At 41.9% G+C, this 13,866-nt stretch overlaps 1 protein-coding gene and 1 long non-coding RNA gene across 2 annotated transcripts in view; one reads left to right on the top strand and one right to left on the bottom strand.

The window, feature by feature from the left end:
• Positions 1-13,866, bottom strand: part of LOC146760414 (cytosolic carboxypeptidase 4-like) — a 264,452-nt gene that overhangs the window by 22,735 nt on the left and 227,851 nt on the right. Inside the window, exon 6 of the mRNA XM_085551593.1 lies at positions 642-808. Within this exon, the coding sequence (XP_085407719.1) occupies positions 642-808 (167 nt within the window). The remainder of the gene's footprint in view (positions 1-641; positions 809-13,866) is intronic.
• On the top strand, positions 1,675-4,231 carry LOC146760415 (uncharacterized). The gene is made up of 3 exons (XR_014947705.1): positions 1,675-1,967; positions 2,138-2,229; positions 3,380-4,231. It is a non-coding gene; the product is annotated as an uncharacterized LOC146760415 (long non-coding RNA).

Raw genomic sequence — 13,866 nt, 5'->3', positions numbered from 1 at the left:
AGCTGGAAGCACTCTTTGATAACAAACCCACTGGGAACTTCAAATCATATCACATCACTCAGTTATTTTTTCCTCCATTTGTCTTGGAAAAACAATATTGCAAGAGTAAGTGCTTGCATGTAGAACTAGGAATAGCATGGTTTAGAAAGAGCACATACATTTCTGCTTCATCACAGCTGAAGCATCCCATATTCTGACCTTTACCCAGGCCAAATTCCCCACATATGAGGCAACCTCACTTGCATACATCCCATTGAACACAGGAAGCTAAGAAATGAATTTTGCAATTAGGAAAAAACACCTCCCATATGGTTGTTTGGATAATGACTTCATCACACGCACCAAAAATCACAAACCTATGCTTCATATGTCTGTAGGATACAATGCTGTGAGGAAAAGAGGAATGACTGTGCGAATCCTTGCAGAATCAGGCATACTGCTTCTAAATCATACCATCAAAGTCCTTCACCTAGAGAACATCTTCCCTGTAGGAGATTGACTCCACAGAGGAGATCTGAGGTGGACAGAGTATCACCTGAAACTTCAGTTTCCTGTTGATGAATTCACTGAGACAGTGCCATCCATATGCTCAAGTAATATTTTGAGAGGAAAATGAAATTTGTAAGGAAACTGTCACTGACCTTTGTGCCCGGTCTGTTATTGTTATCTCTTCCTCCAGATCTAGGAGTAGCGCTGCCTGAGCCATCACCTTCTTGCTGCAGGGCAAGGATTTGAGGTGCAGAATGAGCAGAGCAAGGCAAAACTTGCTTCCCATCTCCTCCAGCTCTTGAGTTCCCAGCTGCAGGCCCTGGTGGAAAAAAGGAGGAAGTTTTATTGCTGAGTGTACAAAGCGCAGGTGTTGGGAGACTGTTTTTCAGAAGGACAGCTCTTAGTATTACAGTATCACCTCATTCAGGTTCCCATACAGTCAATCATGAATTCAATGATAGCATTTGTTCTACAGGATCTATTCTAAAATAGCTTCTATTTTACAGAGGCAACAGAGGCAAGTAGTGTAACTGCTCTGGTTACTTACACTGAAGTTGTCACTGTACAAATTAGACTCATACCCCAAGAGGATCTGACTAAATACACTCTTACAAATCATTAGGTCTCATCTTTTTTCTCTCTCTAGAAGCGTCATCTCCCTAAGCAATGGGAAACAAATAGGTTTTATGACTGTAAATACTGGACAGTGGCAGAGATTAGAGAAAAAACAGTGAAGAGGGGAAGGAGGGAACATCTTTAACAAGTTATGAATTGCTTTTTAAGAAAATCAATTACAAAGTAATTGCAAAATAACAAATAACTCTGAGGAATTTCTCAGTGTATTAAAAGCCTATGTCTCTAGTAGGGACGTGCAGGCAAAGAAATGCAAAAACAGGACTGGGATTATCAACATCACCTTTCCAAGAGGACTCCTTCAAGCTGTGGATCCTCACATGGAAGAGCCCTGACTTTGAATTGTCTGTGCATGCTTTTTCACTACTTAAAAAAATAAAGACCCAACAAAAAAGTAACACATCAAGGGCCTACATAGGAGTAATCCGGTGTAATTACTGGTAGTTTCTCACAAGCAGTGAGATGGCAAGAGACCAAAAAAAACCTCCAAAACCACAAAAGAGTCACCGAAAATAACCCAAAGAAACTGCAAAATCCCTCATCTTTGGCATTTAGTGATCACATCATGTGTTACTCCTTAATGCTATCACACCAGGGGTTGAATCAATTGCTGAACAATTGCAGCCTTTGTCAGTATCAGCCCCGTGTGCTTTTGAAGCACAAACCATTTCTGCAGCCAACCTTCTGACAAGAACTCCAATCCCATTTCCAAGACTGTTTCCTTAGCAACTGCCATAAGTCCGTGCTCACAGCCCTGGCACCAGCCACAAGCACAGTGTGTGCTCCACACCAGCATGGCCTGCTCTTGACCCTTCACTCGGTGTTTGTTACTGCACATCTTACAGGTAACAGAGCCCATATATTATATATATTATATATTATATATATATAATATACCAGTAACTGATAACAGGGGGCTGAGCTCCAGTCTCCTGTTTCTTAGTAGTTAGTTTTGTTTTGCCTTCTTTAATTTGTTTATGTTTCCTATGTAAGGTTGCACTTATAATTTCTCTAGGATCTTCTGCACAGCTGAGAGAAATTGGGAGCCAACAGCATGGAGGTGGATGGAAAAAAGAGGCTTCCCAAGTGACCATCTACAGCTCCCTTGTAATGCTTTTTTTTGGTTCATGTTTGTTAGAGGCCACAAAATGTCTTACAAGGCGAATGCCTTCACTTCAACTCCAGCAAGTCCAGCATGTACAAATAAAATCTAACATTAAAGCAGCCCTATCTGATAACAAACACATTTTCCTATAGTAACCACATTGAAATTCTGCTTGTTTTCTCAAACTATATGAATAAATATGAATAAGTAATTATAATAATGAATAATGAACAAATAATGCATTATTTTGAGCTTGTACATATACTGAGTGGTTGGACAGCTAGATAAGCAGAGGACGTGCCTAGAAGAGCACACAAACAATATGAGAAAACAGAGCCTCCCTGCCAGGCGTAGACAAAGGACTCTGGAGATCTGACTTCTGCTCTCAGAAAGTCTCTTAAATATCTTTAAAGCAGTCAGCAAATCTCTAACACCATTTCTTCTCCCATCCTAATCACTGCAAGCTTTGCTAAGTAAGAGCCAGGTGCAATGAACTATAGTAATTATTAATAATGGGAAGAAAATAGATGAAGAGGCTTAGAGGAACCAATGGTCATTAATACAAAACAACGAGGGCCTCGCAGCTCTACATAGATTCCTCACTTCCATTATTTTACTTCAGAAGACATTTTAGTGTGGCAGTTACAATTGGCAGGTGGAAATGGTGACATTTCTGAGCAAAAATAAGTCACTTCCACAGCAAAGGAATTATTCTCTCAGGGGTAAAAAATACAAGGAACATCTTGGGGCTTTCCCTGGGGTGTATCTTAGGGTCCTGTTTCCAGGATCCAGGCAGCACACTAAATACCTATCAATCCAGGAAATGCGAATAGTGACAGTGCTAAAACTCAGCCTGTGGGCTTACAATTCCCCAGGGTTTTATTCAGGATATGAAGAGGCCTTAGGAAACTATGAACAGAGAAATAATAATAATAAAAGTATAATACACCTGAGAAGCCTCAGACAGTAAGTGCTCATGCTCTGAAGTTAGCTGCTTTATGATGGACCCATATTGCTTCGAGAACAGACAGCTCGGGAATAACAGCTGGAAACCTCAGCTAGAACATTACAAGTTAACACATTTAATTCACTTCAAACACAGGCAGTCTTTTATTTTCCAACTCAGACAATGCTCTCCCTCTTCTTCCTCAGCTCTCAGCAGAGGCAGGAGCTGGAGCTGCATTGGTGACTACCATTAAAGTGAAGATGCTGACAGAACTGATGCATCAAACTAACAGCATTAATGATATCTGCCAGCAGTGCCAAGAGCTGGTGCTCTGGGTAGAAACCAGCCCCTCCTGCCTTGCTTGAAATTCTTGAAATTCTACAAGAGATAAAGAAAGAGAAGTGGTGAACTTTTGATTTTGGTTAAGAAGCTCCACAGCAGTCAAGCTGGATTGTTTCTACTCACAGTGACAATATATAACCCGTTTGCCACTACCATGCAGGAGGAAGCTGTTCTACCTGCCATCAGGTCCTCTGCAATGTCCTGAACTCTCAGAGACCCTATCTTTCCCCATCACAATCCTACATGGCTCCATCCTCCTCTGGAGGCATCTGTATGAGAAGCGGAGTGCAGTGCAGTCTTCCAAGCCAGCAAAATCTAAGCAAAGTCTGAATCAGAAAACTGTACCAGAAAGCTGCAGACAAGATCATCAGTCTTAATTAGTTTAGCCTCATGGATATGCTAACAAAGGTATTCTTCTTTGATGATCAGCTCATATCTTTGCATAGTTTCTGCTCTTCATAACATGAAAGTGCCAGTCTGGATCAGCATTGGCTCAATACACACATTGCTGCGCAATACAAATATGCCCACTGGTCCCCTGGGCCCCCTCATGCATGTCTTTTGAAGACATAATGTTAAAGGATAACAGGTTTATAGTTTCCTGGCTGTTATAAAGAATAATGGAACTAGACATTATTTGCTAATCTCTTCTCATTTTTTCATACCACAGCAGACAGTATGGTAAGAGACATCACCATGCTCTAATATCTGGATGTATCTGTATATATGATTTGGTGGGAAGAAACATTCCAGAGGAACTCAACATGGCTAATCAGATGAATTAAATGAACACAACCTATTAGCTCTTGGTCTAGTTAAACCAGTACATTTGTTCTCTGCCCAAACTGTTTTTATCATAACAGGGCAGTGAGGTGTTCATCTGCATCTCCTAAATGACACTGTGTCACAGTAATAGGAAACACGGAAGGAGGGGGAAAAATGAGAAAGCTATTCCGTGATTTATCATTTGGCCAAGATAATGGCAATAAAAATTCTCCTAATGAAAGTTGATGAAATTATACCGGAAAAAGAGTTCATTCGCATTCAGCACTGATGCATCAACGATATATTCACAACTAAATGCTTCCGACGTCTCTCAATTTACCTAAAAACACATCACAGGCTAAGAGACAATGTAATGGGAAAACTTCGTTATTCATTACTCATATGCTTTAAACAACCCCACAAGCCAAAGGCAGCGATAGTTTCATAACACAGATATTGTTGAAGGTGGAAGGACTCCAGAAGTTAAATTAGAATTTTCTCTCTCCACCAGGGTAACAAGAGCTGCAGTTAAACTGGAGTTGAAAGATATTAATAAACACAAGTAGACAACAGATTTCAGAGCCATCATTTTTCTCTTGCGTTCAGAGAAAAGGGATCTTTGGCACACAGTACGGTCACTTTTGGGCACTGTTCAATCCTTGAGGCAATATTTTTCCCTGCAAACTTACTTCCAGTCAACACATACACACACACATGCAGAGTATACTCTGCATCTCAACAGCTTTACACATGCACAATGGTTATGCCCTAAGGCTGGGTATAAATAAATTGGCAGTCTGGTTTCCCACTAATTCCATCAGTGAGCTCTCCATTGGAATACTAATAGAAACTACTTCGAGGCTGCACAGGACAAACCACACAGCTGAATGAAACATTTGGTGCCTGCAGATGAAATTTTAGCCTGGGCCAGCCCCAAAAGATAGTGTCCTTTAAACCCCTGTGAAAGAAAACATGCTGATGCACAATGGGGAACCAGCTATTGAGATGAGGACAGTAGGGAACAAGCCAGTTTTTCTCATGGCCCAGAGATCCCTAAGCAGTAGGTATGACATTCTAAACAGACAAAGTTTAGGGGATAGAAATTTGGGCCAAAAGATTTCAAAGGGATTAAGCAAGCAGAAAAGGCTGAAGATGGAGAAAAAAAATTGGGTAGCTTGAATTTCTAGAAAGATGAGAGGGGTTGAGTTAAAGACAGAAGATAAAAGGACTGGAGAGATAAAAGGATGAGAAAGAGGGAGGGGTGGTTGAGGTCAGTGGATGCTGATGTGGAGGAATGATAACAAGAGGAAAACTAATGGAAACCTCAATCCCCATCTCACTGTTGGAGAGGTGTGCTTCGTTATGAATGCCCATCCTCGCTTTCCTCAGTACTTTGGCTACTAGGTGAGGAAACAAGGCCCAGCTTGCTGTCAACCCTCCCTGAAAATCTGCTGAATTTAGCTGATGATCTGATTCAGCTGGGACTGAGCAAACTTCTTTGTTTCGTCACAAGATGGGTTATTGATTTGTCATTCAAAAGGACTCTTTCCCTGGCTAAAGATGCTACAGGCTAGATTGTTCAAGGGATGGAGGAAAGCAGATCAGAGAGCAGAAAGAGGCCTGAAAGGCCTGTTTGTAAGAGAACTGAGGATTTAGCAAATGGTAAAACTGGTTGTCAAGTTCTACTTATTCAGATAGCATAGATAGCCAACCAAAGTAAGCATAAAGATGGGGATATATTCTCATCACCCTCCCCCAGAGACTGCACACTCACACAGAGCAGTAGTGGTTGGGTATGGAATGCTTCCATACTTGCTGGATGCTGGTGCACCTCTTTCGCATTGCTTCCTGAGATGGAAGGTAGTACATGGTACCAGAAGGTCCAGTTTTGCCAGATCACTTCTTGGGTATCACTGGGACCAATGCATACATTTATGTGGGGCATAACTGTGAAAAGTGGCTGAATCAGGAATAAAAGATGGACAAAAATAGAAAGCAAAACCAACGTAGATGAGCCATAAAGAAGGTCCAGAGGGCAAAGAACAAAAGTAGTGGGAATTGTCAGTATGTTTTTGTTGTTGTCATTGTTTGTTTGTCAGGAAAAACAACAACAACAACAAAACAGAAAATAAATAGAAAAAATAAGTGCTAATTCTTGAAAGAAAACAAATAGTGCTCCAGATAATTAACTCTCCTACTTGGCAGACAAGAAGAAGAAATGGGGAAACTGTTCAAGGTCATACAGTGATTCTGGGGCAGTGTAAGAAAAGAAAACTACTTTACACTGGTGACAACCAAGTGCTTTGTTCAAGAACATTTCTGTCTTTAATGCAGGTTCCAGTACTGGCAACAGGTTAACTGCTGTTACCCCATCTGACTGTGCCTTCAACATTCATCTGTAGTCTACCCACGGCTTTCTCTCACTCGTACACCTTCTGCTGTGTGAACTCTATGGAACCTGGAACAAGTCACAGCCAGGTTATAGCCTGAGGTGCCTGAAGATTAAATGTGAGGTGGAGCTCTAAGTACATCTGAGAGTCTGTGTCAAATGAATTAGCTCATAAAAGCAGTCTGGGAAAGCAAGAAGTTGAATTTTTGCAAGTCCTAAATTGGCAGTTTAATCCCTGGATCACTTTTCCTCCCTCTCTACTTCCACTTCTCTGCTTGTATGAATAACTTCAGCATACAGAAAAGTGAGCAGACTCCAGGCCCACCCAAGCATTTTCAGCTATGAGTTTAACTCATTTGGCCATATTTCACCGTGGGAGTTAAATAACTTCCTAATCCTGGCTGGTGATCACCACATGCTTGGCAACAAAAGGATTTATGATGTTTATTCTGGCTAACGTAAATACAGATGCTATTCAGAAAGCGTCTAACCTGTTTTGAACATTCTTAGTACAGTATTTGTCTCCATAATGTCATTCACTATCAGGTTCTCCTGGTTAATTATGTGTTATATAAAGAACCAATTGTATCTTTTCATGAAATGCCCTCCATATTGTTCTATGTTACACAACACCTTGTTATTTTTCTGTGTGGCTTTAAAGCAGAGCAAGTATTTATAGTTACTGGGAAATTACAAAGTAGATTTTATTTTGAAATTCACTATACTATAATCTGCAATATAGAAAGCTTTGAAGCCTTTCCCTCTTACTCTGATAAAACATATGCCATTCTGCCCATCCCAGAGGTGATGAAAATATGTATTGACCAAAATGACACAGCAACACTAGTACGCTTTTCTTCCCCATACAAAATAAGACCCCATGATGGATCATGGTATCACTTTTGCACCAACATAATGATTTAGGCACTAGAGTGCATTTAGAAAGAAGCCAGCACAGCATGACCCAGACATCACAGCATGCTCCAGCCTGATAGCTGTCTGCCCCACAGGATCTCTGGTGCTCTGTTCCCATGCTAGCACATTACAGACACAAGCAGACCGGCAAAGCTGCATGTTGGCCTGATAGCAACGTTACATGGAGTGGAATTTAATGGGGTGGCGAGTTTGCTTCCTGCTATGCTGCCACCAAATATCCACATCACTGTGAAGCCTCTCCCCAGCACAGTGCTGAGTGTTACTGCTGAGCTCTCTGCACTCTTTCCCTTTCTCTCTCAATAGCTCAAGTATCTCTAATACTCTCCCATATCGAATCTGCCTTCCAGGCCACTGTGTGCTTCCTCTAGCCCCCCCTTTCATTATCTCTTTTGCCTTACAAAGAAAATAACTCATAACAGACAAAGCAGTCCAAAGGAGGTACTACCATTCACGTCTATAGGGATATTATAGCATCTTCCAAGCCTACATTTTCTCACATACACAAGCATCTTACTCACTTTCTTCTTTATTGTTGCTGCTGCACATGGCACAGATATCTTTATTGAGCTGTCTTTCTAATCGCTACTTATGTTTTCCTGAACAGTCAGAGCTAATTCAGAACCCAACCATGTGTTTGAATGCTTTAAACTATTCCTTCAAACATGCTTTACCCCGCCACCGTCTGTATTTTATCTTCCATTCCCGTAACCACAGTCTTGCTGTCCTCCTTCCTACTGTATAATTCATATCAGCTGCAAACAGTAAATCTTAGCATTTTACTGTTCTCCTCATTTCTCAGTCATTAAAGAAATACAGACCAAAACAGAGTGGTAGCTGGAGTCACCTTACTATCCATTTCTTCCCACCCCAGTGATGATTAATACATCCCACCTATTTTTCCAGACTTTTAAGTAGATTTTCACTATACAAATGACCCTTTTGTGCCTCACCCCAAAACTCCAATCCCTTTGGGATTTCTTTTGGGTGAGGGAAACTCTCTTCTCCTTAGTTCTGACTTAACTAGGATGTCCACCAATGCTGCTCACTTAAATATGAGTCTTAACAAATGACAAACTTTGTATACTGCATCTCCCTTCACTCATGCCATCAAGGCAATTAACTCAGTCACTGTGCTTCCCTGCCCTTGTGTTTCTCGTAGGTTTTTTCTTTTTTTGGTGGTTCTCAACCTCTGGAGTAAATTTTAAAACATAAGGAATCAGAATGAGCACATTGTTTAGCATGTTTGAGATGTCTGCTATCTACCCCACTGGCCATTATTAATGATTTTACCAGTTTGAATCTTCAGTTCCTTTGTTCCCTTATAACTCTTACAGCAATAAAACCTGAGGTTTACCTGATTCTGTGTGTTGTAGCCTTGGTTGAATATAAAATAACACCGACAGATAACGTGCAGACATTGTCTTCCTGCATAAAACAGCCAGAGTGGTCCCACAGCATTCTGCTCTGTGCCTGTCCTGGCTGCCTACCAGCTCTGCCAACATGCCTGTGGCCCCAGGACAGCATAAATAGCTCCAGCATGCATCCAAATCTCAGCCTTCACAATTCCTTATTATTCCAGTCCTGAGGGTCCACTGTTTCCTTCCAGAGCCTTTTGATTATGCCTTGGAGCATGCTTCTTTTTTCCAGATCTAAGTCTGTTCTATACTAAATCCCTCATTTCCTCTGACTCCTGCTTCCATTGGCACCAGAGCAAAACTTCTACCCGATGGCAGTCCCCTTGCCTGGGCCACGCCACACGCCAGCTCCTGCAGTTAAATTGCCATGCACATATTCACAGATCAGCCCAAGACCTTCTCTTTGTTGGTCTCCTTAAACATTTACTTTAAACACGTCTTCATAAAGAGACTCATGAGTGAGAGGTAAGGGCACAGAGCCATCTGCAGCTCTGAGCCTTCCTTTCTCGTTTCTCAAATTTCACATATATTGTATGGCTGTCCCCTTACACTGCGCCTTTTCCCCTATATTATGAAGGATTCCTCATGTCAATTTTCTATCTTTTTTCATTTCACAAGTTCTCTTTGGTTATCTTCAGCCAGCTGCCAAAGCTGGTTTCCCCACCTAACACACTTCCAAGTGATCAGTGACAGTAAGCAACTACAATTCCAGAATTCATTGTATTAGCACTTCTAAAGCAACAAAGGAACCATTGATTTCCCAAGCCAAGGATACACAGGAAAGCACAAAAGGCATACGTGCCCAGTTCAGATCAGAGAGGAAAGAGACACACTGTTTGGTGAGGAATCCAGCCTGGTAACTGCTCCCTTTGAAGGTGAAGGATGGGAGTACAAAGAAGGGGCTTGTTGGCTGTGTTCTAATGGGTGTTAGCATAATTATTCTGATACAGGATGCTTCTTGCAGCTTGAATATGTCAGAAAGTTACCTTAACAGACGTATTTTACCAAAAGGCCCAGGGAGAAAGAATGATCTTTTTACAAGAAGGTTGGGTTAGGAGGGACATCCTGTGAAGGGTCTTGGGAATACAGACCACACAACCAGATGCCAGACATCAAGATAAGTTCCTCCAGGTGAAACAGTTGCCACCAGCTGCTAACCAGGATTTATAGGTCTGCGGAGTCCAAAGGCTCACTTTATTGCCAACCCAGATGTCCGCTGGTACAAGTAGTCTGATGGCTGATGGGGTTTTTTTAAACCACTCTTTTGGCTGAGAATACGATTAGTATCAAAAGAAAGGAACCAGCAAACAAAAACAACAGAGATCAAAACTGAATATTCTACATTATTACAGCAGATATGAGCCCCTGTTGCTTGCCCACAAGGAACCTACCAGCAGCATGAGCTCAGACGTTTGGACTTGTTTACCAAGGATGAGTGTCAATTAGACACAAACTTCTTCAAACCACCTATAAGCCTTTACTGCTCTTATAATCCCACCAGCAAAGGCTTACTTTAACTTCTCCACTTACTGTGCTTTTGGAAAGAAAGAGAAAAAGAAATCAGGTGTTTGAAGGCTGTAAGGAACAGACTGAAGAAAGGGAAACAAGATCAGAGAGACAGAAGTAGGGTGAGGGGGAGGCAACTATCTCTATCAAGTGGGATAACTGATGTGACTCACACAAAAGCAGCTTATATTTCCTCTTGTTCTGCAATGAATATTTCCACTTTGTCTTTTTCAGAGGAGACCAGCCAGAAGCAAATGCACAGCAGCTGAGTAATGCCTCAACCTCCAGAGCATCATGCAAAAAGAGAAAGACATGTAGGCCTCAGAAGAATAAACTAAGTTTCTCTGAGTCTTTGGAGACCTACTGACCGTTCACAGTGTGACGCAGGCAAACCTGTATTAACAGAGAAGATGCTGACTCCAGATTATAGGCTTTCAAGACTTCTTATCTTGCAGCTGTACTACCTGAGAAAATTTGCATAAGAACAAGCTGCCTCTTTCTTAGAAGTCTTTTTCAACCTGTTTTTATGATTTCCACTTAAAACGATAATCCTCTGTTTGTGACACTGCAATCATTTCTACTACAATCAAGTGTTCCATCCAGAAGGAGGATTACTGTCTCGGTTTGGGGAAGTAATATGGACCTCAGAAAGAACAAAGCAGCCAGTTTACAAGCAAATGACCTTGATAATAAAGAAAAAAAGAAAACAAGAGCGTGTATGATCAGATCTGCCTCTTCCAAGAGACATCTGATGCACTTCAGGCTCACAAGAACTGGTATTTCCTCAATATGTTCATACAATGGAGCTGGAAAAATTGGCAATGCCTACCTTCACTGTGCCAACCCAACATACACTCAGATTTTTCCTTAGACAACCTACCAACGTTTTAAATGTGAACACTGGAGACATGTATACAATAAACCTAGCACAGTACACAACGCCATGCATTTAGCACCATGTCTTTTGAGGAGGAGCATCGCCTCACATGGTGCCGAGTGTCAAACAACTGTTCTAAATCATTGCCACTGGCAGCTGCTCTGAAATCCAAAGAACAAACGGTTAAAATAAATGAAAGCAAAAGCCTTTTTCTTTCTCCCCCCAAGAAGATAATTTAGCATGACTTTCCACAGAACAATTTGCATGGGATTACCCACAATACACTGCATTATGGTAATACTCGACAATCTCTGATGCATATTAGACTGGCAGTGTTAAAAATCTGTCAAAGGAAAAATAAACGATACGGGAAAATGATGATGTAAGACAGGACAGTAAACACTCTGCACTTGTGTAATCTGCCAAAATTCACTCCAAAATTGGCCTGGGAAAGAGAATGAGAGAGTATTGCGCACTCGGAACAGCTTTAGGGAACATTCCCAACTCAAGCAGAAAACAATACCTGACTGAGACACGGACGTAATCACAGAGGAGTGGAAAATACAACAGATCCGAATGAGGAGCTGAATAGGAAACACGGAGTGATTTTCTTCATTTCTTTGATTTCCCACTGGGCAGTAACCTGGAGGGAATCTTCCCTCTTGTTCATCCAAAGCAGGTTCGGTTCACTACCCTTCACTACACACGTTCACTCAGTCTGCCTTCTGCTCCTCTCCAAGCCCCTCTGTATCTTCTTCTGATGCTGCTGGTGATCCTTAATGGACTCTGCACAGTCTCTGTGTTCAAAAGTGTTTGTCCCAAAACAATGAGCCCCAGAGCTGTATTAGTCGCAGAATCCAAACTACCAGCACCTCCTGCCCTCAGCCATGGTTGGCTGCTCAGCCCTTCAATACACTTCACCCAGAGAACAGGGACGCTAAGGATTTCTTGCACCGACCTCGTACTTTCCTACATAAAAAAAGCTGCAGGAAAATAGTATCAAATGAACTGATTTTGCCAGTTCCATGCATCATGTTCCTAGTAATTCAAGTAATTGTCTATCACTCCTCAAATCCCTAAGAATCGTGGAATTATAGATTCTTAGCTTAGGTTGGAAGGGTCCTTAAAGATCACAGAGTTCCAACTGTCTGCCATGGGCTGGTTGCCCCCACCAGCTAAGGCTGCCCAGGACACTAAGACACATTCCCCCAGGACACTAAGGGGGAATGAGGCATAGGTTTGGCCAAGAGGTGGGAAAGAGAGAAGTAGCATTTTCCATGTGGGTTTATTCAGTAATTCTCTCACCACTAAGTTGCAGAAAATGGAAGGAAAAAAAACCACAACAACCAACAAACAAGCAAGGGATGAGGCCAAATTATATTGCTGAAGAGGAGTTATAGAGATTAGTGTAGTAATTAATCAAGACAACCATGTCAGCAAGGGTCTGACCTTTATTCCTGCCCTAGTAACAGCTTTGTCCCCGATGACTTTTGGCTTGCATGCTAAAGCGATTTAGATACATCCCTCAATTAATCGCAGGATATCCTCTGGGAGATAGGAGAGCAGTACTGCAAGCTGCCAACAGGGATGCTGAATCAGAGGAGGAGTGACCTAGTGAAGGGCACCTAGTGAAGGACATCAGCAGAGATGGGGAGGTAACCCACAGTTCTCTTTACCTCCTACACTTCACCCCTCACTGCTGGAAGCAAAATTGTTTGAAGCATCTAATTCGAGATCCTGCCATATTTTAAAAGATTAAGATTTCCAAAAAATAAGAAAAATAATAAGAGTGTCTTAAAATAACTTGCGTCTTTTTCTGTAAAGAAGCAACAGCACCACATCAAACTCACTCAGGCAGGATGACAGGCAGCTGCAGAGATCACGGCAGCAGTTGCTTCCCTCTTCTCTCTTTTCTTGTGAGATAAAGACCTTCTATCAGGCAGATGTGCTGCCAATCCCACACTCGTAGAGAGTGTGGAGTCCCTTGCTCAGTGTTTTGGGTCACCTGCAGCTTCTAGAGTAACTAGCAAGCACTACTCTCTGACAAAGAACCTCAAAGCTCTGCAGATGCAGTTGTGCCCCTGAACATATGGGAGGGGAGTACCTTCTATCCTGCCCACTAGGGACAGACAAGTGGAATCTGAGCTCTCTCAGAAAGGCAGTGTACAACTACAGACCTTCAGTAAATAGAAGGACTAAAAAGCTACACATTCAGGAGAGTGGTGAAGCTCAAGATTGGCAAGAGATAGAAACAACACTAGGAGACGTCTGCTTCTATTAGAATAGCTATTATCACAGCAACTGAATACCTGAATCAGTTTTTGTCTCCTAAGAAAAATAACAAACGCATTTGCCCATCAAGTTTGTCCATTATGGCAGTTAGAAGCAGAGACTGTCAGAGCTTTATGCCTGTGAATTAAAGTCCCTGTCAGGATCTTAGCTAGTCAGAGTGAACAGAAGCCT

This window comes from Coturnix japonica, chromosome 6 (genome assembly GCF_054131305.1).
Source record: "Coturnix japonica strain WE chromosome 6, WE-NBRP24, whole genome shotgun sequence".
Taxonomy (NCBI): Eukaryota; Metazoa; Chordata; class Aves; order Galliformes; family Phasianidae; genus Coturnix; species Coturnix japonica.
This window is presented reverse-complemented; position numbering and strand designations above follow the sequence as displayed.